The 27,150-nt window shown below is 41.8% G+C and overlaps 1 protein-coding gene across 1 annotated transcript; it reads left to right on the forward strand.

The window, feature by feature from the left end:
* The first annotated feature begins 129 nt into the window (after positions 1-129).
* On the forward strand, positions 130-27,104 carry MKS1 (MKS transition zone complex subunit 1). Its single transcript, XM_069945523.1, has 18 exons — positions 130-245; positions 322-440; positions 2,209-2,276; positions 4,414-4,569; positions 6,068-6,165; positions 14,068-14,196; positions 14,812-14,916; positions 15,747-15,855; positions 17,767-17,823; positions 19,402-19,444; positions 20,947-21,009; positions 21,628-21,698; positions 22,229-22,298; positions 22,384-22,488; positions 23,685-23,818; positions 23,986-24,068; positions 25,845-25,942; positions 26,984-27,104. The coding sequence occupies exons 1-18, from the start codon at positions 169-171 to the stop codon at positions 27,088-27,090; spliced, it is 1,692 nt and encodes a 563-aa protein (XP_069801624.1). The 5' UTR covers positions 130-168; the 3' UTR covers positions 27,091-27,104.
* Positions 27,105-27,150: the final 46 nt, after the last annotated feature.

Consider the following 27,150-nt stretch of genomic DNA (forward strand, 5'->3'; position numbering starts at 1 on the left):
CGTTATTACATTGATCAGTCATTCCGATTTCCACCAACAGGGGGCGCAGGAGTTTATACAGAAGCAGATCGTGCGCGCATGATTCCCATTTGCTACGAACGTCCCGACGCTGAGCCGGGGAGCGCGCACGTTTGGGTTACCTGGGAGACGAGGACGCGCGGCCTGGTGATGGCGGAAGAATGGAACCAGGACTCTGGGGAGGCGGTGTACCGGTCCCGGGACCCCATCAAAAATCTTAAGATCCGGTAAGACAGCGCCAAGACGTAGACTGTATGCCGCCATTGTTAGTGATCGCTTCTGGTGAACTGTCTGTATGTGCAGGGTGAAGCTGCAGAGGGTGTCTCCGGTCAGTGCCCTGGTACAGCGGGTGCAGGAGCAGCAGGTGGAGGGCGGCCGAGGGGATATCGCGCTCCGGACTCTGGGCTCCAGTGCTGCCACTAGTGAGTATATAGGAGGAGCCATCAGGTTATCAGATATCCTAACTGCATTCCTTCAGAAATAGCGCCCCCTTGTCCACAGGTTGTGTGTGGTATCGCAGCTCGGTTCTAAGCTCTAATGAAGTGAATGTAATATCATGCACAACCAGAGATCAAGTGTGGCGCTGTTTGTGGAAGAAAGCAGCTCTGTAGTTCTAATCTTGGACAGCTCCTTTGTAACACCCAGACATGTTTCTCAGAGGAAGTCCTGGGCTGCTGGCATTATTCACTTACCACTCCTATGTCCTTTCCCTTCCTTTGTCCTGATGCTGCCTCCATGCCATGGCGTTCTGTACACTCATGCACATCATCGCTTTTCTATACACTTTGGTTTAAATTTGTTGCAAAATTTTAAAGGAGGAGTCCAGCGAATTTTTTTTATTAAAGTATTGTACTACCAGCTAAAAGTTATACAAATCCCCAATATACCCTTATTACGGGACATGCACATAAAGTGCTTTTTCCCTGCACTTACTACTGCATCAAGGCTTCACTTCCTGGATACCTTGGCAATGTCACTTCCTGGATACCATGGTGATGTCACTTCCTGGATATCATGGTGATGTCATGACCCGACTCCCAGAGCTGTGCAGGCTGTGGCTGCTGGAGAGGATGATGGCAGGGGGACACTCAGGGACACAGGGCACTGGAGGAACACTGAGCATCCCTCTGCCATCATCCTCTCCAGCAGCCACAGCCTGCACAGCTCTGGGAGTCGGGTCGTGACATCACCATTTTATCCAGGAAGTGACATCGCCATTTCATCCAGAAAGTGACATCGCCATGTTATCCAGGAAGTGATATCGCCATTTCATCCAGAAAGTGACATCACCATGTTATCCAGGAAGTGACATGGCCATGTTATCCAGGAAGTGACATGGCCATGTTATCCAGGAAGTGACATGGCCATGTTATCCAGGAAGTGACATGGCCATGTTATCCAGGAAGTGACATGGCCATGTTATCCAGGAAGTGACATGGCCATGTTATCCAGGAAGTGACATGGCCATGTTATCCAGGAAGTGACATGGCCATGTTATCCAGGAAGTGACATGGCCATGTTATCCAGGAAGTGACATGGCCATGTTATCCAGGAAGTGACATGGCCATGTTATCCAGGAAGTGACATGGCCATGTTATCCAGGAAGTGACATGGCCATGTTATCCAGGAAGTGACATGGCCATGTTATCCAGGAAGTGACATGGCCATGTTATCCAGGAAGTGACATGGCCATGTTATCCAGGAAGTGACATGGCCATGTTATCCAGGAAGTGACATCGCCATGTTATCCAGGAAGTGACATGGCCATGTTATCCAGGATGTGACATCTCCATGTTATCCAGGAAGTGACATCGCCATGTTATCCAGGAAGTGAAGCCTTGATGCAGTAAGGGCAGGGAAAGTAGCAGTTTATAAGCATTTCCCGTAATAAGTGTATATTGGGGATTTGTATAACTTTTGGGGGGCAATACAATACTTTAATAAACATTTTGTCGGACTTCTCCTTAAAGCAATTGCTTATATGCTCAATATTTTGTGACTTTTTGTTTTGCGTAAAAAGCATTGCACATAATTTAATTAATTTGAAAAACTTTTGACTTTTTCCTGCTAGTTTTGTGAGGAAAGCACCCCGAGAGATTCCCCCATCTTGATATTCATAATGTCATTTGCAGATGGTTTTCTCTTGTTTCATATACTTTTCTCTGATACAAATTTTTGGTGACATATTAGGTGGATACCGCCCCGGTGATGATGAGGAGGAAGCAGTCATATCCTGGCAGGAGAAGCTTTTTAGTGAGGTACTTTTGGCCGTTGTTTGTTTATTCTTTGTCAGTAACTTGTATATTGACCATATGTATGTGTTATATTAGGCCATGCCCTCTTTTCCATTATGCAGATGTTGTTTGATTATTGGCCTTGTTTGAGTGGCTTGTGATTGGCAGTGTCAGCTCGGTCAGCCAAACACTAGCCACGGGGCTGTCCCATCTCAGTCAGTGATTGGCTGAGCGAGCAGTCACTGCCGAGATGAGTCCATCTCAGAAGTGGACTTGTTCAGCCAGGGACCCCAATATCACATAGGAGCACACCTGCAGAGCACAGATAACTAATAATAGGCTGGCTGTTATGTTCTCCACCAGGGCAGCAACATATTAAAAGTTTAAAATGAGCGGAAAACCCCTTTAAGCCTGGCCCCCTTCCTATGGAATGAATTCTACAAAAGTCATGGAGCATGCCCAGATGCTTTTCCCATTCATGTCAGTGGGACAGCTCCTGTTTACTCTTGCCATGTCCATGGGGCATATCTCTTAATGCAGTTAAAACAGCTCAGATAGATGGCAACCCCTATAATAATGTAAAAAAAAATAAGAAAATTGCAATCTGGAAATAGAAAATGAATATAAAAAAAACCAAAAAAATTTCATTATCTGGCCCTCATCGGTAAAAAAAAATCTACTTGTCTCAAAACAGACAGTGACTTCAGCAGGGAAGCTGCTGTGGGAATCGGTTGACTATCACACATCCAGCTTTTAATATGATTTTGCTGGTGGAAGATATAGTCAGCTCTACCTTTTCCCTAAATGGGGTAAGCTCCTGACATATGAATAGGAAATGTAGTGTTAGCAGCAAGTCACTGCTTGTTTCTGCTCTATAATAGGATTTATTGAGGCATATGGAAAAGGAGTGCATATGTACTGCCTTGATCTCTGAGATCAGTGCTTGATTACTATGGGCTGCTGGTGCCTTAGTAATCTAGTGCTGAGCCTGGATCAGCACTATTGTGGAGTAGAAGCCCAGCCAGGAGCAGGGATCTCCCCTCTGTGATTTCATCGTGGGGGTTGATCCTGCCACTAGACCCCAGGTAATGGCTAATACCACTGGCATCAAAATGGGTTAAGGGGTTAATAGCCTATTCAGTGGAGCCTGTATGACCATGGGTATTTATAGAAGTCCACAGGTATGATTCCACTCCTTTCCCTGACCCCTAACCTCTGTCCCCTAACCTCTGTCTAGTTCAAAAGATTGTAAATCGCATTTAGGCTTTTTTACAAGTGCCGATGATCGGCCAGGAGTGTTGGTAGAAGCGCTCCTTCGGCCAATAATCGACCCATGTTAAAGTAACATTGATGAGTGGACTAGCTGGGAAGACGCCCAATTCTCGGCCAATTGCATCTTTTGTACTGTGGCCAAATATATCGCTATCACCCGCACATCCCCGTGTAAACAGGATATGTGTGGCAGATGGCAATACATTTAAATGGCCACACGAATGATACAGTGATCACTCGTGCGGCCCAGGCACTTGATTTAAAGGGAACCAATCAGCCCAATTGGGCTGATTTGTTTCCCTGCATCACTGTGTAAAGTTCCTGTGCAGCTCGCAGCACATACCGGCCACAGCTGCAGCAGCGTCTTTATAAGGAAGAAAATGAAGTTATAATCCTCAGGCTCATGGCAATATAAAGCTTCTGCTGCAGCCATGGCCAGTACTTGCCTCGGGCTGCACAGAAACTTTACACTGTGATGCAGGGAACCAAATAAGCCAAATTGGGCTGAATGGTTCCTTTTCAATATGCTTTTTAAAGGCGCTGTGACTAGCACTGTGACTAGTTTGCAGCCGTGGAGGGCTGAAAATTGTTAAGTCTAAAAGGACCTTTAGTCCACACTTTATATATGTAAAATCATCAACCAGAATGCTTTATCACCAGCCACTTCATTTGTATACACTGCTCTGAGATCACTGGCATGGCTGTCCAGGCCTGCAGCCTTGTGATGACTAACTCTTAGCTGAGCCTTGTGAGTCAGAGCTTTTTAGTGGATATTCACATGGGGGACAGTAATAGTCTTCTATATTGTACAATATGTGAAGAAGCAGAGGTAAAAGTCATCTGGTGGCTTCATTATTCAGTTGTACTATTTTTTATACATTTCATCCAGTTTGAATATGAGCTGTACAAAAATGAGGCTGCTTGTTGTACACCCCTTGATCGCCAGTATCATCAGGACATTTTATTGTTGGAGCGGAGAGGAGGACGGAAGAATATACGGGTCTTCACTTACACGGACTATGATCGATACACCAACCTAGAAGAGGTAGGCAGAAACAGAATAAATGTCATGTTTGGAAAATATAATCCCTACTGCCAAATTCCAGATGACAAAAAGGATGCTCTACATGTCCTGCCCTTATATTATATCCTTTTATTTTAATGGATGTCATGATGAAGTACCTCTTTCCTCCTGCAGCTTCTCCTAGTGATAGCAGCTGATCACTGAAGGTTGTATTTACAGTATCTGGTTATGAATGAATGTGGCTGATAATAGCCTTTAAACAACAAAAAAAATTAAATATAATTAAAAATGAACTAAATGACAGCTACGACATTGCTCACTCCACCTCACTCCCAATATGAAAAGTTTTTCTATAACAAACTTCTAAAACCCAAGGGTCTATCTATGGCCTATCGAGCCCTGCAGCTTAACTTACCTCCTATTCCTTACCTAAACAATTGGGCATCTAGAGTGTCAAAGTCAATTATTAATTGTTTATAATAATAATAGTTTATTTGTATAGCGCACACAGATTCTGCAGCTCTTCACCTATCTGTATGTTTTTGGGTGTGGGAGGAGACGGGATTAATCATCTTGAAGCCTCTTGTAAGCTCCTATACCAGTGATATATGACGCCTTACCGCTTATCTAGAATATCCCATTGGACATCCCCTCTGTGCTGGAGATGGCAACGCAGTATTGGCACCATACTCCATATCTGGTGGGAATGCCATTGTATAAAACATTTTGAACCCGCATACATTCCCTCTTAGTGCGTATTCTTAGAAGTAAGGTAAACTGGAGCCCTGGTTTAGCATTGTTGGGACAAGATATGGATACATGACATATATCAGACACTACAGTAGCACTACATGTGTTAATGGCCAAACGCAACTGTATAGCTAAAAAATGAAAAAGTGCTGACTTACCAGCCATTGAAGAAATTATAGCAACGATACGCTTCAATTACCAGAGGGGAGCGGCCATTGCAAATAGAACTGAATCAATTTAAAGGAGAAGTCCAGTGAAAATTTTTATTAAAGTATTGTATTGCCCCCCAAAAGTTATACAAATCCCCAATATATACTTATTACAGGAAATGCTTATAAAGTGCTTTTTTCCTTGCACTTACTACTGCATCAAGGCTTCACTTCCTGGATAAAATGATGATGTCACGACCCAACTCCCAGAGCTGTGCATGCTGTGGAACCGAAAATGTCTTGCACCAGTTATCTGTTGTTGTTGATTGTTTTTGTATGTGTAAACTTTGCCTGTAACTAGCTATATGTACATAGCACTGTTGGTAAGGTGTTGTTACCCTTTTTGCATGTTTAAGATGAAAAATATTAATAAAAATAAGAATAAAAAAAAATGAACACAATGAAAACATGATCCTATTTAAAATGACAGATCAGAACAAAGTACTTTGCTTATGACGAGTAGAAGTACTAGTCCTAAAGCAGTTTATGTGACTACGGTTATATGTTCTGTTTCTACCTGATCTGTGGGGTGTACTGACAATAATTCTTTCCTTGCCTAGCACTGTCAGTCAGTAACCACCTCTGGAAATGAGACACCCACATTCTTGGCTGAACGTATGGCAAATGTCAGGAGAAGACGACAGGACAAAAGACCTTTGTAAGTGATTAGATACTGGATGTTGCCCTCACTGGGTTTATACTGATGGCCTTTTCTGAAGATTTTTTTAAGCGTGGATCACTTCTTTATGTTAAATAGTACAGTCAGTTTCTTTCAGGCTGGTTTAAAAAGGTGCATAATATACTTTTTTATTAGATCATTTTTATTTTTTTTTTCACATTTTACACTTTCAGGCTGCGTTCACACTACGTATATTTCAGTCAGTATATGTATATTTCAGTCAGTATATTTCAGTCAGTAATGCAACCAAAACCAGGAGTGGATTAAGAACACAGAAAGGATCTGTTCACACAATGTTGAAATTGAGTGGATGGCCGCCATTTAATGGCAAATATTTGCTGTTATTTTAGAACAACGGCTGTCATATTGAAATAATGGCCGTTATTTACTGTTATATGGCGGCCATCCACTCAATTTCAACATTGTGTGAACAGATCCTTTCTGTGTTTTTAATCCACTCCTGGTTTTGGTTGCAATACTGACTGAAATATACTGACTGAAATATACGTAGTGTGAACCCAGCCTAAACAAGAAGAACATTCAACTACCAGTTACACCACCACGGCTGTTGTATTGAAATAATGGCAGTTATAATGGCAGTTATTTACTGTTATATGGCGGCCATCCACTCAATTTCAACATTGTGTGAACAGATCCTTTCTGTGTTTTTAATCCACTCCTGGTTTTGGTTCCACATGAGGACCACAATACTGACTGAAATATACGTAGTGTGAACCCAGCCTAAATCTGCATAGAGTTCTGACACAAATCAAAAAGTATACGAGGTAGCCCCGGAGTATCTATCCACCTCCCCCTACACCTACTTTCAAACTTATTTCCAATTTGCACTTAATGTAAACTCCCCTTTCTAGTTGTATGGTATTATTCATTTTATTTATATATTCTGTACTGAGTGGGGGCTGCTGTTGTATCCAGTGTGCAGCTATTACTTATCTGACCTGGTGAAGTTCTCTATGGACTGCCAATTTATTCATTTCCTTTGCGTAAAGAAGATCCAATATATCTAATAAACACTTTATAGGGTCAGTTGGTATAGAGATAGACTATTATGTACAACACCTCCTTCAAAAACGTATCCAACTTCCTACATTCCCACATTGTGTAAAAGATGCGCCTCCCGCTCACATCTGGGGCTTTCAGAGGTGTCCCGTATTTTATGTAAGAACAGTGGCGTTTTGTACACCCTATGTATAAAATACAACTAGAATAAATGTTGTGTCTCACACTGGGACACCTTCGGGGTAATTCAAGCATGTGACGCCATTGGTCCTCCGTAATACCATTCAGGTCTCTCCCATTTCTGATGAGCATGCACAGGAAATCATGATAAACATTGACTGTGAAACTGTAACTAAAGCTAAGAAATCAACCCTTGTGGAGTCTGCTTGTTTAATGTAATTTATCTCTCCATCGATACAGGTGTAAACACCCTATTATACAAAGCCATTATAAGGCGTATTAGGCCGATTATGTCGGTTGATTATTGTCTTTCAACATGTTGGAAGATGAACAACCACAATAGGAATGATCTGCTGTCATCGCTCTGTGTAATAGGAGCGGTGGCAGCAGAATACCGCTTTTTTCTATAGGCTGCCCGGACGATCCAACGATTGCCTGAGCAGCCTCCCCATGCGTGTAATAGCACCAGCAGTGGGTGGGAGAATGAGGAGTAAGCAAGGGCTGATCTAACGGCGCTGGCTTGCTGTGAAGATCGGTTCGTTTAGTAGGGGCTTAAAGTGTCACTGTTTAATTTTTATTTTGCAGAAATTAATAGTACAGGCGATTTTAAAAAACTTTGTAATTGGGTTTATTAGGCAAATATGCCATTATCTGCATTCAAAAAGCCTTTCCCCAGGTCCCCCCCTCCTCTCTCTCATCCACTGCTCTTTAACAGAAAATCTAGACTCTTTTACACAGTTGGATCCTGTCTGTTCAATGGAGAGGGGAGGAGGGAGATTACTAGCAGAGAACAGAGGATTACACAGCGGGACCTGTGTGAAATCCATATTCAGAGGTTAGAGAGGTTAGTGCTGACCTCAGAGGAGATAGCCTGAGATGTAGCTGTAAATTAACTCTTTGTTGTCCTGTTTTGGTGCCTCATCTCCCTCCACCCCTCCTCTCTCCATAGAGAACAATGAAGCTTATACTATTGATTTCTGGAAAAAAATTTAAACGACAGTGACACTTTAAGTTTTGTGTGGGAATGATTGCAGAAACTGGTCATAATATACATTTTAAGTTTTGGTTTGTAAACTCAATTAGTACACCAATCAAAACCAAAAACACATGTTAAAATGCAACAAAAAGCTGTGTGTGAACACAGCCTAAAGCCATGTACACACAGAAGAAGTCAGTCAAACATGCAGCTGACAGCTTTCTCTCCTGACTTATTTATAGGCCTGTGTATATGTTGACTTTAATAAGAACTAGAAAATGTACCCGGCGCTGCCCGGCTATAAAGTGTCAGTGTGTTAATTAGATTTGTTCTAAGGTGCCCAGGAGGTCAATCTAAAGGTATTGTTTCATCAGTGGAATTAGTGTATACCTGTAGTCCATAGTTGGAGGGGTTCTGTATACCTACAGTGTATAGTTTTTAGAGGTCCCACATATCTGTAGTGCATAGTTGGGGGGTGGGGGGGCTGTATACCTATAGTGTATAGTTGGGGGAGTCCTGTATACCTGTAGTGTGTAGTTGGGTGGGGGCTGTATACCTGTAGTGTATAGTTGAGGGAGGTCCTGTATGCCAGTAGTGTATAGTTGGGGGAGAGCTGTATACCTGTACTGTATAGTTTGGGAAGTCCTGTATACCTGCAGTGTATAGTTGGTGAAGGTCCTGTATACCTGTACTGTATAGTTCACGGGTCCTGTATACCTGTAGTAAATAGTTGGTGCTGTATACCTGTAATGTATAGTTGGAGGAGGTTTTGTATACCTGTAGTTTATAGTTTGAGGGTCCTGGATACCTGTAGTGTATAGTTGGTGGAGGTCTTGTATACCTGTAGTATATAGTTCGGGGGTCCTGTATACCTGTAGTGTATAGTTTGAGGGTCCTGTATACCCGTAGTGTAAAGTTTGGGGGTCCTGTATACCTGTAGTATAGAGTTGGTAAAGGTGCTGTATACTTGTAGTATAGAGTTGGTGGAGGTCTTGTATACCTGTAGTGTAAAGTTTGGGGTCCTATATACCTGTAGTATATAGTTGGTGGAGTTCCTGTATACTTGTAGTGTATAGTTTTGGGGTCCTGTATACCTGTAGTGTATAGTTTGGGTTCCTTTATACTTGTAGTATATAGTTGGTGGAGGTCCTGTACTGTATGGCAGTGTTATCCAGTCACAGTATGGCAGTATTGGTCAGGTCTGGTGTAGTGGTGTTAAATGTGACGTTTGGAGCTATTACCTACCAATTCTGATGCTAATTGGTGAGTGAGGATGGGGCGTCTTCAGGTTTAGTGCTTAGGGCAGCAGCAGCTGGTAATACTGCCCTATATACCTGTATAGATGGAGTAGGAGGTCCTGTACACATGTACTGTATAGATGGAGTAGGAGGTCCTGTATACATGTACTGTATAGATGGAGTAGGGGGTCCTGTATACATGTACTGTATAGATGGAGTAGGGGGTCCTGTATACATGTACTGTATAGATGGAGTAGGGGGTCCTGTATACATGTACTGTATAGATGGAGTAGGGGGTCCTGTATACATGTACTGTATAGATGGAGTAGGAGGTCCTGTATACATGTACTGTATAGATGGAGTAGGGGGTCCTGTATACATGTACTGTATAGATGGAGTAGGGGGTCTACCAGTTATTTCTGTGGATCTGTTGTGAGGCAGCCGCCCTAGCAACCATTCACATTCCAGCTCCCTGTAAAAGCAGTAATCCTTTTGGTTGCTAAGGCTCCCAACTGCCAACTGCTGGGCAGCTGCAGCTAATTATATCAGCTGTGTTTGCAGTGAGGAGATTTTCCCATTCATTTCTATGGGGCGCCGCTCTTCCCCCTCCCCCTCCTCTCCTGTACATCTGGCAGGGACGAGACCTTCGCAATAACCTTCCCGGGCACCCAATGTATCTGTGTGCCAAATTTGGGGTCAAACGGTTCAGGCGTTTGGAAGTCTATTTGAGACAGACAGACAGACAGAGACAGACAGACTTTGATTTTTATGATATAGACTAGAAAATGTACCCGGCGCTGCCCGGGTATAAAGTGTCAGTGTGTTAATTAGATTTATTCTAAGGTGCCCAGGAGGCCAGTCTATGTCCTTGGTTTGTTTGTTTTTTTGTTTAAGGGAAAATTGCTAGTAGCCCTATATGCCCCTATATACCCGACAGTTCTGCACTGTGTATGTAAATTGTAGCTTATGCACATTAGAAATAAACTAAAAACTTCAAACATCCGTCCTGTATACCTGTAGTGTATAGTTGGGGTGAGGGGGTGGGGGACTATACCTGTAGTGTATAGTTGAGGGGGTCCTGTGTACCTGTAGTGTGTAGTTGGGGGGAGCCTGTATACCTGTACTGTATAGTTTGGGAAGTACTGTATATCTGCAGTGTATAGCTGGTAGAGGTCCTGTATACCTGTACTGTATAGTTGGGGGTCCTGTATACCTGTAATATATAGTTGGTGAAGGTGCTGTATTCCTATAATGTATAGTTGGTGGAGGACTTCTATAGCTGTAGTTTATAGTTTGAGGGTCCTGGATACCTGTAGTGTATAGTTGGTGGAGGTCTTGTATACCTGTAGTATATAGTTCGGGGGTCCTGTATACCTGTAGTGTATAGTTTGGGGGTCCTGTGTACCTGTAGTTTATAGTTGGTAGCGTTCTTGTATACCTGTAGTGTAAAGTTTGGGGGTCCTGTATAGCTGTAGTATAAAGTTGGTGGAGGTGCTGTATATTTGTAGTGTATAGTTTGGGGTCCTGTATACCTGTAGTATAGAGTTGGTGGAGGTGCTGTATAACTGTAGTATAGAGTTGGTGGAGATCTTGTATACCTGAAGTATATAGTTCGGGGGTCCTGTATACCTGTAGTGTATAGTTTGGGATCCTGTATACCTGTAGTATAGAGTTGGTTGGGGTGCTGAATACCTGTAGTGTATAGTTTTGGGTTACTGTATACCTGTAGTGTATAGTTTGGGGTCCTGTATACCCTGTAGTGTTCTGTAGTTTTTAGTTGGGGGTCTTGTATACCTGTAGTATAGAGTTGGTGGAGGTGCTGTATACCTGTAGTATAGAGTTGGTGGAGGTGCTGTATACCTGTAGTATAGAGTTTGTGGAGGTCATGTATACCTGTAGTGTATAGTTTTGGGTCCTGTATACCTGTAGTATATAGTTGATGGAGTTCCTGTATACCTGTAGTGTATAGTTTTGGGTCCTGTATACCTGTAGTATAGAGTTGGTGGGGGTGCTGTATACCTGTAGTATATAGTTGGTGGAGGTCCTGTATACCTGTAGTATAAAGTTGGTGGAGGTCCTGTATACTTGTAGTATATAGGTGGTGGAGGTCCCGTGCACCTGTAGTGTATAGTTTTGGGGTCCTGTATACCTGTAGTATAGAGTTGGTGGGGGTGCTGTATACCTGTAGTATATAGTTGGTGGAGGTCATGTATACCTGTAGTGTATAGTTTGGGGTCCTGTATACTTGTAGTATATAGGTGGTGGAGGTCCCGTGCACCTGTAGTGTATAGTTTTGGGGTCCTGTATACCTTTAGTGTCCTGTATACCTGCAGGGTCGTATTTACCATTAGGCACTTGTGGTCTGCCTAGGGCAGCACCTTGCATGGGAGCAGCACCAGGGAGCAGGGGGAAGGAAAAAACTTTTACATTTTTTTTATTTTTCTAGTCTTCCACCTCCTATTTAGACTTGCCAGAAAATCTAATGTCTTTTCGAAGTAGTATTGGTCAGGTCTGGTGTGGCGGTGTTATCCAGTCACAGTATGGCCGTATTGGTCAGGTCTGGTATGACAGTGTTATCCAGTCACAGTGTGGCGGTATTGGTCAGGTCTGGTATGGCGGTGTTATCCAGTCACAGTATGGCGGGATTGGTCAGGTCTGGTATGGCTGTGTTATCCAGTCACAGTGTGGCGGTATTGGTCAGATCTGATATGGCGGTATTGGTCAGGTCTGGTATGGCGGTGTTATCCAGTCACAGTATGGCGGTATTGGTCAGGTCTGGTATGGTGGTGTTATCCAGTCACAGTATGGCGGTATTGGTCAGGTCTGGTATGGCTGTGTTATCCAGTCACAGTGTGGCGGTATTGGTCAGGTCTGATATGGTGGTATTGGTCAGGTCTGGTATGGCGGTGTTATCCAGTCACAGTATGGTGGTATTGGTCAGGTCTGGTATGACAGTGTTATCCAGCACAGTATGGTGGTATTGGTCAGGTCTGGTGGTGTTATCCAGTCACAGTATGGCGGTATTGGTCAGGTCTGGTATGGCAGTGTTATCCAGTCACAGTGTGGCGGTATTGGTCAGGTCTGATATGGTGGTATTGGTCAGGTCTAGTATGGTAGTGTTATCCAGTCACAGTATGGCGGTATTGATCAGGTCTGATATGGTGGTGTTAAAAGGGTGTCTAATAGTTATTTCTGTGGATGTTGTGAGGCAACTGCCCTAGCAACCACAGCTCCCTGTGAAAATGAAAGCAGTAATCCTATTGGTTGCTAAGGCTCCCAACTGCCATGTCTGCTGGCAAGCTGCAGCTAATTATATCAGCTGTGTGTGCAGTGTGGAGATTTTCCCATTCATTTCTATGGGGCGCCGCTCTTACCCCTCCCCTCCTGTACATCTGGCGGGGACGGGACCTTCCCTATAACCTTCCCGGGCACCTAATGTATCTGTCTGCTAAATTTGGGGTCAAACGTTTTAGGCGTTTGGAAGTCTATATGGCACAGACAGACAGACAGACTTTCATTTTTATGATATAGATAAGAGACAAGAGCTGGTGGACACCTCTGGCAATGCTAATGTCCCTGCGGAGCAAGGGATCGTGTTGACACTGTGCACACTGGCCTGTTGGAAAAAGGGGACTAAGGACTCTTTTACACAAAATGCTTTCTCTAGAAACACTCATCGGGTGATAACCAGTCGTGTAATAGTGTCAGTGATTAACCAAGGAGTGGGAGAGCGCCCACTGATTGGCTGATCACATCTTTTGTGCAGACGGTAAAACATTTATTAAAGTGGTTATCCAGCGCTACAAAAACATGGCCACTTTCCCCCTACTGTTGTCTCCAGTTTGGGTGGGGTTTTGAAACTCCGTTCCATTGAAGTAGATGGAGCTTAATTGCAAACTGCACCTGAACTGGAGACAACACTAGGGGGAAAAGTGGCCATTTTTTTTGTAGCGCTGGATAACCCCTTTAATATCGGCCGCACATCTCCCTAAGTAAACAGGAGACGTGTGGGCAATAGCAGTATATTTAAATGGCTGCACAAATGATGCAGGGATCGTTTATGGGACTCGGCGGAGCAATGTAATTGTGTAGACTGCAAACAAGCATCGATCCCGCTTAAGATCACTGCATGTAAAAGCATCTTAAAGGGAGATTTACCAGAGTGTCTTAGGGTATATTCACACATATCATATCCGCAGTGAATTCTATGGCGCAGATTTAGCTGCATAAAATCCACAGCAGATTTACTACCCATTGCTCTGCATCACTACTCAACTCAACTACTCAGGTGACCCTGCAGGAGAGTGTACAACCTAAATGACAGATGGGCTGTGATCAGTTGCTACAGGCAGCATTACACTGCTTGATAAATCTCTGCCATTGTTTTTCTTATCTGTTTACTAATGAACTATAACTATATAACTGTATTAAACTAAAGTTCTTCACTATAAAACTATCTTTTGATAGGGATGGAGTTGGTATCCGTAATCGTCTTGTCACATGGAAACCATCAGAGGAGTTTATAAAAAATAATCACATTATTAATACTCCTGTGCAGACCATGTACATCATGGCAGATCTAGGACCAAGTGGACGGTGAGTTACCAGTGTAAAATTGTTTTTATGGACATGCAGTAGATGGATAGATTCTGTGCATTACCTGCATATACTGTGTTCCCTCAATGGCCTCAGAATATTTTCTTCATACAATGATCTTTTCTGGACCATTGTAACTTGAAACCATACATGATACAATGCTGTCAGAATCTACAGTATGCATCAATGGCTGGAATATTTACTGCTTCCAGCAACTCTTTCTGACTGGCATGTGATGTCTGGCTTAAGCTCTATTAGTTATCATCTTTTTTTTTCCATTTTTGTTTTTTTGCCTGACATTTTGGGGGCTTCAGATACAATTGCCAGTTTCCAATAATGTGGTCTCAAGTTGCAATATTTTCATCTTACAATGATCATCCTAGAAATAATAAATATTGTAACTAGAGGGACCACTGTACTGTAAAAGTGGTTGGACTCCTAGTAATACAGAAGACATTAGTAATTTTATATAGTGGCCATGTTGCAGCAGTCAGAGCTTGGGGAAATCTGTGTATGCACATTGCCTGAGCACGTCATTATTATTTTCTACTTTTAATCAATTACATAAAATATTTTACTATTCTAATCATCTAATTATTTGTGTTCACTTTACAGGTTAGGGTTAAAGGAGAATGAACATGTTCTTTGTACTATACGTGTAGACCGTAATGGAGTCATCACTTTAAAACCAGATGTCACTGGCACGAAAGGTCCGTACAGGTAATTAAAGAACAGAAACACTTATATTGAAGAGGTATTCCAAACTGAAGGCTTGATTCCCAATTCACAGGATAGGCGGTAACAAGCTGATCAGCTGGTGTCTGACTGCTAAGACTCCCAATGATTCTGAGAACAGGGACAAAATTGTCACCGGAATGAATGGTGAGCACCTGCACATGCAAGGCCAGCTTTCTATTACCTTCCTTCGGAGCTGCTGAATATTTTAGGGCACTTAATTCAGCAATCTCCAGTGGCCCCATAGAGAATAAATAGAGCGCTGGTCATGCATATGCTGCGCATTCCATTAATTTCAGGGACAATTTTTTTCCCCATTCTTGGGACCAGGCAGACCCGCACGATCAGCTTGTTTTGATGGGATTAGTAGTTTTAAAATCAACACAAAAGTCAGACTTTTTAAAGGCTACAACACTTAAAAGGGGTTATCTATGCTTAGAAAAACATGGATGCGTTCTTCCAGTAGCACCATAACTCTTGTCCTCAGTTTGGGTGTGGTGTTGCAGTGTGATTTTATTCAAGTGAGTGGAAATGAATTTTAACACCACACACAGCCTGAGGACAGGATTGGTGCTGGTTTTGCAAGACAGTAGCTTTGTTTTTCCTAATCCTGGATTACCCCTTTAACAAAATATATTACAAGATATTATGTGCATCCAGTCTTAATTCTGTATGGACCAAAATTCAAAGTTTCCATTTAATGTAGTATGACTTCTAATTTACTACAGTATCCTGTGTGTCATGTCCTGTTATTGTTAAGAATAGTACTTGTAGGTCACTGTTACACATGCTGAATGCCCTTAAATTCTCTCTAGAGTGGAAGTTGAGAGTCACAAGCGAGAACTATGGAGTTATACCCTGCAGCATGTCTCTGAGTCAGTCCAACAAGAAGAGCAGGAGCGAGAAGAGATTCTCTACAAAGATGTAAGTGGAGGTTAGGGTAGCCAGTGTTATTACTTATTACAGCACAAGGACTACACACCTCTGTGTCATTTTATTTTACTATCACACATTTTTGTTGTCTTCAAAGTCAGGCTGTACTATAACTGAGCACAAAGCAGAGAATAGGGACTCTTATTGTGGTTGGAGCCACCCTGTTAAATGGGTATTCCCCCCCCCATCTCCAAGGTGCTCCTCTGACTGTCCCATCAACCGAAGCTCACCCACAGCTCCCCCTTACTGCCTACCCCCCATGCAGCCATAGCTCAATTGCGCCCCCCTGAACTTACCGGTGTCCCCCAGCAACCCCCGGAGCACATCCACGGCACTCCACTAACTGCTGTCCTCCTTGGCTTACCCATGGTTGCCAGCCGCAGTCCGAAGCTCAATTGCGCCCCCCACGAGCTCACCCCTGGCCTCCTGTCAAACCCCCTTCCCCCAAGCTCACCCACGGCACTGCTTGGATTCACCCCACCCCAGAGCTCACCTGTGGCCGCCCAGCCCGTAGCCGCCTCTCCCCCTAGCTCACCCATGGCCGCCAGCAGCACTCCTCTGAATAACCCCTGGACAACATCGCTATTTTACTACCTCAACTCTGCTATGTCACTGCTTCAACTCTGCTATGTCACTGCTTCAACTCTGCTATGTCACTGCTTCAATTCTGCTATGTCACTGCCTTAACTCTGCTATGTCCCTGCCTTAACTATGCTGTCTTACTACCTCAACTCTGCTATGTCACCTCTGCTACCTCAACTTTGTTGTATCATGTGGATATAAGCTCTGCTACATCATGGGCCAAACAGGCAGAAGCGTTGCATGATGAAAAATGTAGTTTCCTATCTTGGATATAGACCATGTTTTAGAAAAACTTGTAACTGGGGAACGGCAGCAGCTAGAAAGACAGGAGACGGCTCAATATACTCAGGGGGACGTGGTGAGTAAGACCAGCTAGGTTTGGGGGCATTTCATTTTTTTAGCTCTTGGGGGAATACCCCTTTAAGGAGTTGGGTACCCCAAAAGGCTGGGTGAGAAGTCAATCACAAGAATAGAGTGCACTTCCTCCTCCCCTGCTCCACATCTCTGCAACCCCCATCGGTGATTGGATATTTGTTTCTTGTTGTTTTCTTGTTTCTTACACTACTGCAGCGTGGAATTTTATAGTGGACTGAAGGGTCTTAGTTTTTAATAGAATTATTAAAATTTATGGTTTAAATATATCTATTGGTCTAAGTTTGGTCATAATTGTCATAATTGTCCTTAATTAAGAGAGGACCATTTGGGGCCATTGAAATATCTACGGTTACGCACACTAAGATATAGTCCGATTTGTGTCCTAAATTGCCATGCAACAGTGTATACACTTTCCCACAATCCTAAAATGGATACCTTAAAGTGAATGTACCATCAGGTACATCACTTTTTGTTTTATAATGCTGCCCGGTTCCCATGCTTGGTGCCGTTCTTTTCCTGTACACCGTCCTGGCTGTATGCACAGGAGGCAGGCCCGGCACCCCCCCAGCGTGATGATATCCCCTCCCCTCAGTGACGCGACCCCATAGATTATGACACATACGGACACTGACAGACACCGACACATACGGATACCTGAGAGATCTTGAGTTTAATGGGGTCCATCAAGTTTCTGTCTGGTGTCTGTTTATCTTGCAGGTTTTGAGCAAACAAAAAAAAATACTGCTTGGAGCTGCGGCAGTAGTGTGAAATCAGCCTAATACTTCTGTTAACAGTTCTTGCAGTCTTTTTCTCTATTCTTGGTTTAGGATTTTCCCCACCCTTCCTTTCAGAATGTGGCCTTATATTAAGAAGACATGTTTGAATAGAGGCTGAACTGTAGCTTCTTTTGTTTCTAACATTATTGGTGTGTAAATTATTTTACAGCTTTATAGTAGGCATAAAGAATACCTAAACAACCTGGTGGGCTCAGATTTTGAAATGGTAAGTTATCATTTGGCCATTCTCTTAACATGTAAGCAGTTCAGGTGTTTCTTATGCATATTGCAACCCTGTATGAAAGGGGTTTCCCATAAGCAAAATTAAATGCCCACAGGATAAACATTTTGACATTCCATCCAATTTCTGGGCTCATAAGAATGGGGAGTTCTGTGTTCCTGGGATTGAATAGGGCAGCAGTTAACCAGGTGTGTTGTTGCTCTATCCAAAGTAATTGGGACTGAACTCAAACAATCCCATAGACTAGTGCTTCTTTAAGGGGTTATCCAGTGCTACAAAAACATGGCCACTTTCTTTCAGAGAAAACACAACTCTTGTCTCCAGTTCAGGTTTGCAATTGAACTTCATTCACTTCAATGGAACTGAGCAACAAAACCCCACCCAAGCTGGAGACAAGAGAAGAGCTGTCTCTTGAAGAAAGTGGCCTTGTTTTTGTAGCGCTGGTTAAGCCCTTTAAACTGTGAGGCGCCCCCTAGTTCCTGTTGAGGCACAGCTAGGGAGGCAATTTTCACAGAAGTGACTATAAACTGCACAGTCCTTCACTGGCTGCAACAATCTGGTTCAGTAATATTATTGATTCTGTAGTTATTTTAGGAGACAAATATTTTAGGAGACAAATGAAGGAAGACTAGCAGTATTTGTAACTTTTCCATGTACGTCCACAACATATGGTATGGTAAGGCCCAGACATCCACTTTGTCTCTCTGGTGAGGCCAAGGCATCACTGTGGTCTGATGTGTGAAGCCCTGCCATAGAGTGTGAATGGAGTTTCAGCGTGTATGCTAAACTTTTACTCCATTTACCAGATTATGCATTTAATCATGGGAAAACCATTGATACACTTGTCCATTTTTTGTAATTAACTTTATGTATACATGAATTAAAAAATAGGACTACATACTAGTCCACCAAGTGTCCCAAGTCTGGTCTGCAGTGTTTCTTTATTCTGAAGCTGCTCCCTAAGTGGGCAGACTTTGTTATTCTTCTTATAGAGCTCATCAACCCTTTGCTAAATTGGGAGATCACTTTATACAGCCTGCAACGCCGTCATGTACAGACTTATTTATTAAATGTATACTGTGTTACATTGTGTGTATTTTAATCTCCCAGCACTGGTAGATTGCGAACAGTAAGCAGTGCTGTTCTGACATTGTTAATACTGGGGACAACACGGCAGTGGGCGGTAAAAAAAAAATAAATCTGTGTTCTGCCACTTTAGCTGCACAGTTAACTTTATTGAAACATTAAGAGTAAAAGTGTTAGAAATTTCAAGCGGAGCCCGCGCCGCGCGGTCACCGCTTGAAATTCAGCCTGTCATATTGATTGAATGCAATGCCTCGCACGCCTTCGCTCTCCGCCACAAGAATTAACATGTCAGTTCTTTGGGTGTAGAGCGGAGGAGAGTGGAGGCGCTCAAGGTATTGCATTCAATCAATGTGGCTGTGGCGTGGGTTGGCTTGAAATTCCGCCACTTTCGCTCAGTTTAAACATTTAGTATAACTTAATAATAACCTATTTATTCATAACTTCTTAATAAATTACAGAAATATTTTCCTTTTACAGCCACCCAGTGGTGCTTTGCGAGTTTTTATCAATGGGGAGATTGGTGAGTAAATTGCATGGTGAACTAGATTTTATTACCGTAGTGTATACCCAGCAGGATATCACACAGATTATGTGGTTGTCAGATCATCGAAATGTATAGGAAAGGGAACATAACCTTTTGCATTGTAATATATAGATCAATATGACCAGCAAAGTGTCTTCTGTGCAGTGCTGCAGTTTTGAGTGGGCGGTTAGACACTCTTGTTCCAGGATTCTGCCCACCGGCTCCTGAAAGGAGACTGAGCTGATGTCTCATTTTCAGTATCGGCACAGTCTCTGAAGGTGGTTTCAGACTAAAGCTTTCATCTCTGTCCCATGAGAGGATAATAGTCTGCAATAGTCTGTTATAGAGATGACTACAACTATTATTTTCCTAGACGTAAAATGTTGCAACTGAATACAGCTACTCAGTCCCAGAAAATGTATTAAAAGTAGAAGAATTAGGGTTAATAGTCCCTTTGTAGTTTTATCTTCTATGCAATAGTGGCGGATACTCCAATTCCCAAGGTGGAAAGATGGAAAACCTTAATTCCTGCTATGTCTGAGGAAACCTATGGTGACCTACCTACATCTCCCCCTATGTTAATAACAAACTTACCCAGTTATATATTGTACACCAGAGTTCAGAGTTTTGAAAAGATATGGTTAAGACCATCCCAGAAATATGCAAACTGCCTATGCCACTTGATCCAACTGTATGCTTACTTGAAGGGTCACTATGAAATAATGTGATCTGACAAACTTAATACAAATGAGTGTAGGTGAAGCTTGGGTGCAAACATAACAAAATCAACTGTACTTGTGAATCGCTTCAGAGCAGCAGATGTTGAATATTCTCTTTGACAATAAGCTGAACCCACTGGCCCAAATTCATCAATGTGTCAAATACAAAAATCACACACATGTTTGTCTTTTTGCAGAGACCCTCATCTCCTGCCCTATTAAAATCTGTCAGCAGGTTAGATAAGTGTAACCTGCTGCTAGATTTCCTTCAACCTGCCACTATTAATTTTATAGGATGTATCAAACTGGATGATTTTTGAGTGGAGCATAAGGAAAAAAAATAAAGCAGGAGGTTGTTAGGCCCCCCTATAGCCCATTCTGTTTTATGGGCCAAGGCACGTGGCTGTAGATTCCACGGTCTGTGCTCTTGCACAAGACATGTAATTATATGATCCGGATTGCACTCTGGACACATAGACTTTTATGCCTCCTGCACTGCGCAAGGACCGTGACTGCGGGAGGCTCATGGTTGACTCTTGGTGGGCTGTCTTTAGTCTTTGGTTTAGCTGACCACAGAACTAATATGGCCATTTTCTGGAGGCTTTGGACTGATAAGCTTATGCATCTCACTAATCAGCTTACAATATAATGTTATGGGCCAAAGGTAGACTAACAAATTGAGCATATTGTCATAATGTACTGGCCACTAGGTCTATCATTTTATAGGCTCCCATTGATTCCAACATTTTATCATGTTCCCTCTATTGTCTTTTATTCCAGTGTCTGCACATGAATATGAATATGATAATCTCTATGTTCATTTCTTCATGGAGCTACCAAAACGTATGTATATAAATAGACTGAAAGTTTTCCACATTTCTCATTTATATGACATTTGGACCAGCATTTCAGTGCTTTTACACAAAACAAAAGTAAGATGTTGTACAGCAACAACTAGTGTTGCATTTTTGCGTGTGTAGAAGTCATGAACTGTAAGGCCCCTTCCTACCTCTGTGGCTATTTTTACAGTCAGGAAACACTCATCATGAAGACTTTCAGTGCTTTTAAATGGGCCAATTATCGGCTGAATGAACCTTACTAAGGGTCCATTCACACATACAGAATCTGCAGCTGATGTTATGCTGTGTTCAGTCATTTAGTTACATTTATATCTGCAGCTTTAAATCTACGGCATGCAGATACTGTACCTGTAAATGAATGATAAAAGTGAAATGTAAGTGAAAGTTTGTATTTCCTTATTCTATGCAATTGCCATGTGAAATGCCGATACAACCCTAAACCATAAATTGATGTCCATCTCATACAACAGCGTGGCATTTGCTCTTGGTTCTGGAATAGGGGTTGTATGGCAAAGGTCACATTGTAACCTAATTATGGTATAAAATAATGTTTTGTTGAAGCCATCTTTTTTTTTTTTTTTTTTAAATATTTCCTTTACAGACTGGTCTAGTCCTGCCTTCCAGGAGCTTTCAGGTGTCACTCAAAGCTGTAAATCTAAAACTCATGAAGGGGTTAGTACCTGCTTAAAGTTATTACTATATGTACTATATTTCTAGAATCAAGAATCAATGAATGACTTGTAGTCATTATACCATGCTGGTTAGTGATCTAACTCCTATATCACTGCTGTATGTTTATGGTTCATGCCACATGTTGTTTTTATTATTCTTAGTATCGGGGCTGGCATAAAAGGTAGGCAAAGGTAAGGGGCAACCTAGCAAAAGGCAAGAGGGGGTGCAATTTTAATGGTAAAAATTTTAATGGGAAAAACTGTTAGTGTCACCGCATTGCTTCTTTTTGGCAGCAGAATACCTTGTCTCAGTCCTGGTTTGTGCAACTTGTAATATACATTACTTCCAGTGTATTAACATTTAAATATAAAAGTTACGTGATGAGGTGGAGAAACCAAGACTTATTTTTATTGTTATATAATAACAAGATTCTTGGAGCCTTTCTCTGGTTTATCTCTTATTTGCATAGACCTAGTTCCTAGATCATGCAGCCTCTTTCTTACTTATTTCACCAACCTCTCGTCCTCCAGGAGAATGTTGCATATTTCTGCCATCCCTTCAGCTTTGAGATGTTCCTGTCAGAGGAAGTAGAATCTGAAGGTATGTTGTTGGTTAGAAGAATGAAACTATTTATTCTGTGGTCAGGAAATGGTGTAAATGCACCTGTATTATTTCTTCATTTCAGATGTCCCACAATGGCCGGTTTTGTATTTCGAGGTCCTTTCTATGGACTTTTGGCAGAGGTATCGTGTTGAAGGATATGGATCGGTTGTGCTTCCACAAACACCAGGCAAGGAATCTGAACAAAAGACACTGCTTTTACTTTTATCTGCTCAAACTCAAGAAGGCATATGTTTCTATAGAGTCATATTAGAAAGCATAATAGCTTTAGTTATATAGCCCCTGAAGCGCTCAATGGGTCACTTCCTAGTTCATGTCCCATGGTATTTTTAAGAGAACACTGCTCTCTACGAGCATTGCATTTTCACTTTTACTAAACAGGCGATACAACATGTAATGTTTTAGTCCAGACATGAAGGACTTTGGTTAAATGTGTATTTATAGATAATAAAAAAAAGTGCAGCCCATGATATAAAATGTGCTTTGTCCCAATTACAAAATAGAATAATATAAAAAATACATACCTCATAAAATGACATATAAAAGGATATGTGTAATATACATTAAATTCAGCCAGAAATGTACAGTACAAAAGGCTTTGTTAGAATCCGTAGAAAAGCCTTAAAAAGCAGTTCACAAAAAAATATTATTTATAGGCTGGGTTCACACTGCATTTTTGCAATCCGTTTAACGGACAAAAAAAATAGTGTCAGCAACATTTTTGTGTCCGTCAAAAAAACCGGATCCGTTTTGATCCGTTTTTTTTATATTGGAAGTCTATGGAAAAACTGATCAAAACGGATGCACACAACTGCATCCGTTTTTGCAATCTGTTTTTCATCCGTTTTTTTCAAAAAACGGATGAAAAAAAACGGATGAAAAAAACGCAGTGTGAACCCAGCCTTACCATCTAATGTGGACCTCCTGATTCTCCCCCAGGTGAAGAGGATGATCAGGCATGTTGGATTTCAACTGCCAGATTTTTTTATTCTTATTTATTTTAAAGGGGTTATCCAAAATTAGAAAAACATGGCTGCTTTCCTCAAAATACAACACTGGATAGTCCGTTCAGGTCACCACTATTGGAGATTGGCAGCAGCTTTGATCCTTAGATTGTGGCCCATTATAGAGAGAGACGGACTGCTGCCGCTGCTCCTATTACATGGAGCTATGTGCAGCAGACCATCACTGTCGTGATCATGATTTTTCAACATGTTGAAAGACCATGATCAGCCAGCGTTGTACATGTTGGCTTATTTGGCTGGAATGGCTGATAATTATTTGGGGTAATAGGGCCTTAAAGAAATGGGTGTCACTGCACGTTGCTAAATTATACTGACACTTCATATTTTCCTCTGTGAGCAGGAATGCATAACCTCACGGCACAAACATGGCGACCTGTGGAACAGGGAACAGTTTCTGAGCTCAGAAGGTTTTTCATAGGGGGTTCCCCTGAACTGGAGGACTTGACCTATGTCAGGATACCCGGAACATTCCAGGTGAAATACATTCCTTATATTTGTTTCCTTTTGCACATAAATCCTCTAGGCGTCAACAACATTTCTGACTAGATGAGGTCAACCACTGTGCATTCAGGCTTGTGTCGCCTGCAAAAACTATATTTAAATAGAAACAGACTGTAACGGAACTGTGTCTTGTCGTACAGGGGGAGCGTTTAAGTCGTTTTGGTTTCAGGACAGAGACTACAGGCAGAGTGTCATTTCGCTTCCACACCATACATCAGTCACGGTATGAAAGGATATATTGTTCATAAAATGAATAAGTCTTGCAAATAATGTCAGGAGATGATGGTGTAAATCTGACCATAGACATGATATTTAAACGGTCTTTCAGACACAAGACTGCGCCAACAAATGGTATAAATCATTTACAGCCTCGCATTTGGTGATTGAATATTTTCCAAGTATTTTTTCTCTTTGAATGTAGAAACTATGTAGAAATTTTGTCATCAAGTGAAAGCCTGTCTGCAGTTTTTCTGTTCTGTACAAGACTGAAACAAGTAAACGCCCATTATAGGAAATAATCGTCCTATAAGTATTAGTGCTAAAAGACAAAAATCCATCATGGCAAATCAATATTCTGCAGATTATTGGTTATGTCAACATTAAACTTTGTTATGTCTGAGGCAGCTTAAGATATGAACAGAGTTTGCCTGGAAAATCTTTTCCCTTATTACATAATATATGAAAGGCTTATTTTTTTTATTTATGTGTTTTTTTGCAAAAATAATGAAAGATGAGTCACTAAAATTAAAAATGAGTGTATATAATATAATGTTGGGAATAGCCAGAACATTGAAGGGAATCTCTCAGCTCTGGATCATGCTCAGAGTTGCAGACAGCTTATGATAGGGAGCTAAATGATATCTGACTCTTCCCTGATGGCTCTTTTCAAATAAAAAAAAATATATCATGTTTTCCTTTTAAGCTTAAATAGACTGTCTAAGCAGGTGTATGCTGTCCTATCTCAGAGTAGGATAAACTAGTGACAGAGAAGCTGAGCAGAATGATGTACCACTTACATTGTTCTGTGCAGCTGATCCAGAGATATCCTTATGAACAACATGGAATATAAGTAGTCCCCTCCATTATGTGCATGAGCCCAGTAGTCCTGGATATTCATGAAAAGCAAAAAACTCTGCCCACCAGCTGCTGATTTGCAGTTATCTATCCATGCTGTGTATAGGCAGTCACTTGTCAATCAGCAGCTGGAGGGTGAGGGAGGGTTGTGGCAAGAATCCTATTCTCCTACATATTAGGAGAAGGGCTGGACAGAATTATGTAAGTAATACACCGATCTGTTCAGGATTTCTGTCAGTAGTTTATGCTGCCCTCATTTAAGGCAACATAAACCTAGTTACAGATTCCCAGATGCACAATTCCACCCTCCTCCACCCCTGCATTATTGATGTATAGGGCTCAGCGGTGCAATCCTATCAGGGAGGGTGGGGATGATGTAGGCGCACATGCTACAGCTCAGCCAGGCATCTATTACACCTCGGCTTGGAAGGAAAACATGATTTTATATCTTTGCAAACAGCCATCAGCTAAGAGACAGCTATAATTTGTTTGATCTTGTGGTCAGCTATTTGCTGATGCCTGCAGCTCTGAGCTGTCAGACTCCCTATAAGTAGGCAGGCAGCAATGCTTGTCACACACCAGAGACCTAGCATAAGAACACTTTGCTGCTTTCTGCAGCGTTTAAAAGAGCAAAAACAGTTTATGCAGATCAACTCCAGTCTCTGGTACACCCTTCAGGTCATGTTTGAGGATTTTTCCATAGAGAGCGCTCCTGTGCCAATGACTGATTGACATTGACACTAATGAAATCATCACAGGACGCTTGATGACTGGAGTTGAAAAACATTTTAGTAAATAACAGAGTAACTTAAAAGTTCTCCAAAGTGTAGACTGTTTTCCTTGGCACACTTTTTCCAGCCGACTTGTAATTCAGTGATTCTCTGAGCTGTTTCGTATCTCCATTAAAGTATGTGTTGCTCTGTAGATCCTTCCTTGACAGGAGCTCTCTGAGGAAAAGAATGCAGAGTGTATTGGATCGTCTGGGAGGCTCCAGCCAGCAAAGCTCTATACTCAATGTCCTTGGTACGTGTTTCTTTTTATAGACCTTCCTGTGTAGCAGGGAACCACCTAGTGGTTACATTTTATATTGCAGTTTATATTGTGGAAAGCCTGACATTTCTTAACAGAATCTTTGTTTTTTTTTGTTGTTGTTGTTGTTATTTTTAATCATTTTAAAGTATTTATTTATTTTTTGTTATGTATTTGTTTCAGAGAAAATGTTTTTGTTTGCTTCCATTGCACAGTCCTTAGTGAACTAGTTTTCCTCTTTAGCCAACAGACTTACTAATAGGAGATCAGCAGCGACGTCAGCACTAATCTTCTTTGGCCTAATTCATTTTGATGCAGGTTTTTCGTTGTTTTAACAAAGGATGATTTGCAGCAGGAAGAGAAGTATAAAGCTTCCAGTTATACTTCTCTTCCTTTTAATATCCTGTCCTGCTTTTAGCTAATAAGTAAAGATAATGATAGTGATGGTCAGTATACAGATTATACATGTAGAACCTGTGTGTGTATTGCAGACTGCTATATTCTATCTAATCCTACATGTTATTAATACCTACTCCTCCGTTTATCATTACTCCTCCCTCAGTACTACTACTCAGTACTACTACTATTATAATGTCACTATTGTTCACCGCTACCAGGGACGGCACTACTTCATTTCTACAGCTACACCATAGTTATTTATCTATCATTTTTATTATACTTCTGAAAGTATTTTCAGTCACATCTTTCTCCAATTACAGATATGAATAGGACAAAATGATAAAAATCCTTTCCATTTGTGTGGAAGCAAGGGCGTTGCACCCGGGCAGCTTTGCTATAAATTGCACATAATCAGACTGTACCCCGTTTCCCAAAAGGCCCAGGAAAATAAGATTTTACCTTTTGTGTAAAGCTAATGGGGGTGGGGGGGCTGTTGCTGAAGAGGAATAGGAGACCTAATTATGGCATATCTTGATAAAGTTTTAATGTGACTCCTTCATTGCTGAATGTCCACCAGGTTTATATAGAAGAGATTTCTCTTGATTTCACTTTATATTTACATTTCATCTCCTGTAGATGCTTTCCAGAGAGCAAGAAGACGAATGCAACAGGCTAGAGAAAGCCTTCCAAAGGACATTCTGACCGCTACAAAAACCTTACACCTCGAGCAGTCAACAGCTTGAACGTCTGATGTCCCGGACCAGATATTTTCCACACAATAGTGTGGCTATATAATGTACAGT

Source organism: Dendropsophus ebraccatus, chromosome 11, assembly GCF_027789765.1.
Source record: "Dendropsophus ebraccatus isolate aDenEbr1 chromosome 11, aDenEbr1.pat, whole genome shotgun sequence".
NCBI lineage: Eukaryota > Metazoa > Chordata > Amphibia > Anura > Hylidae > Dendropsophus > Dendropsophus ebraccatus.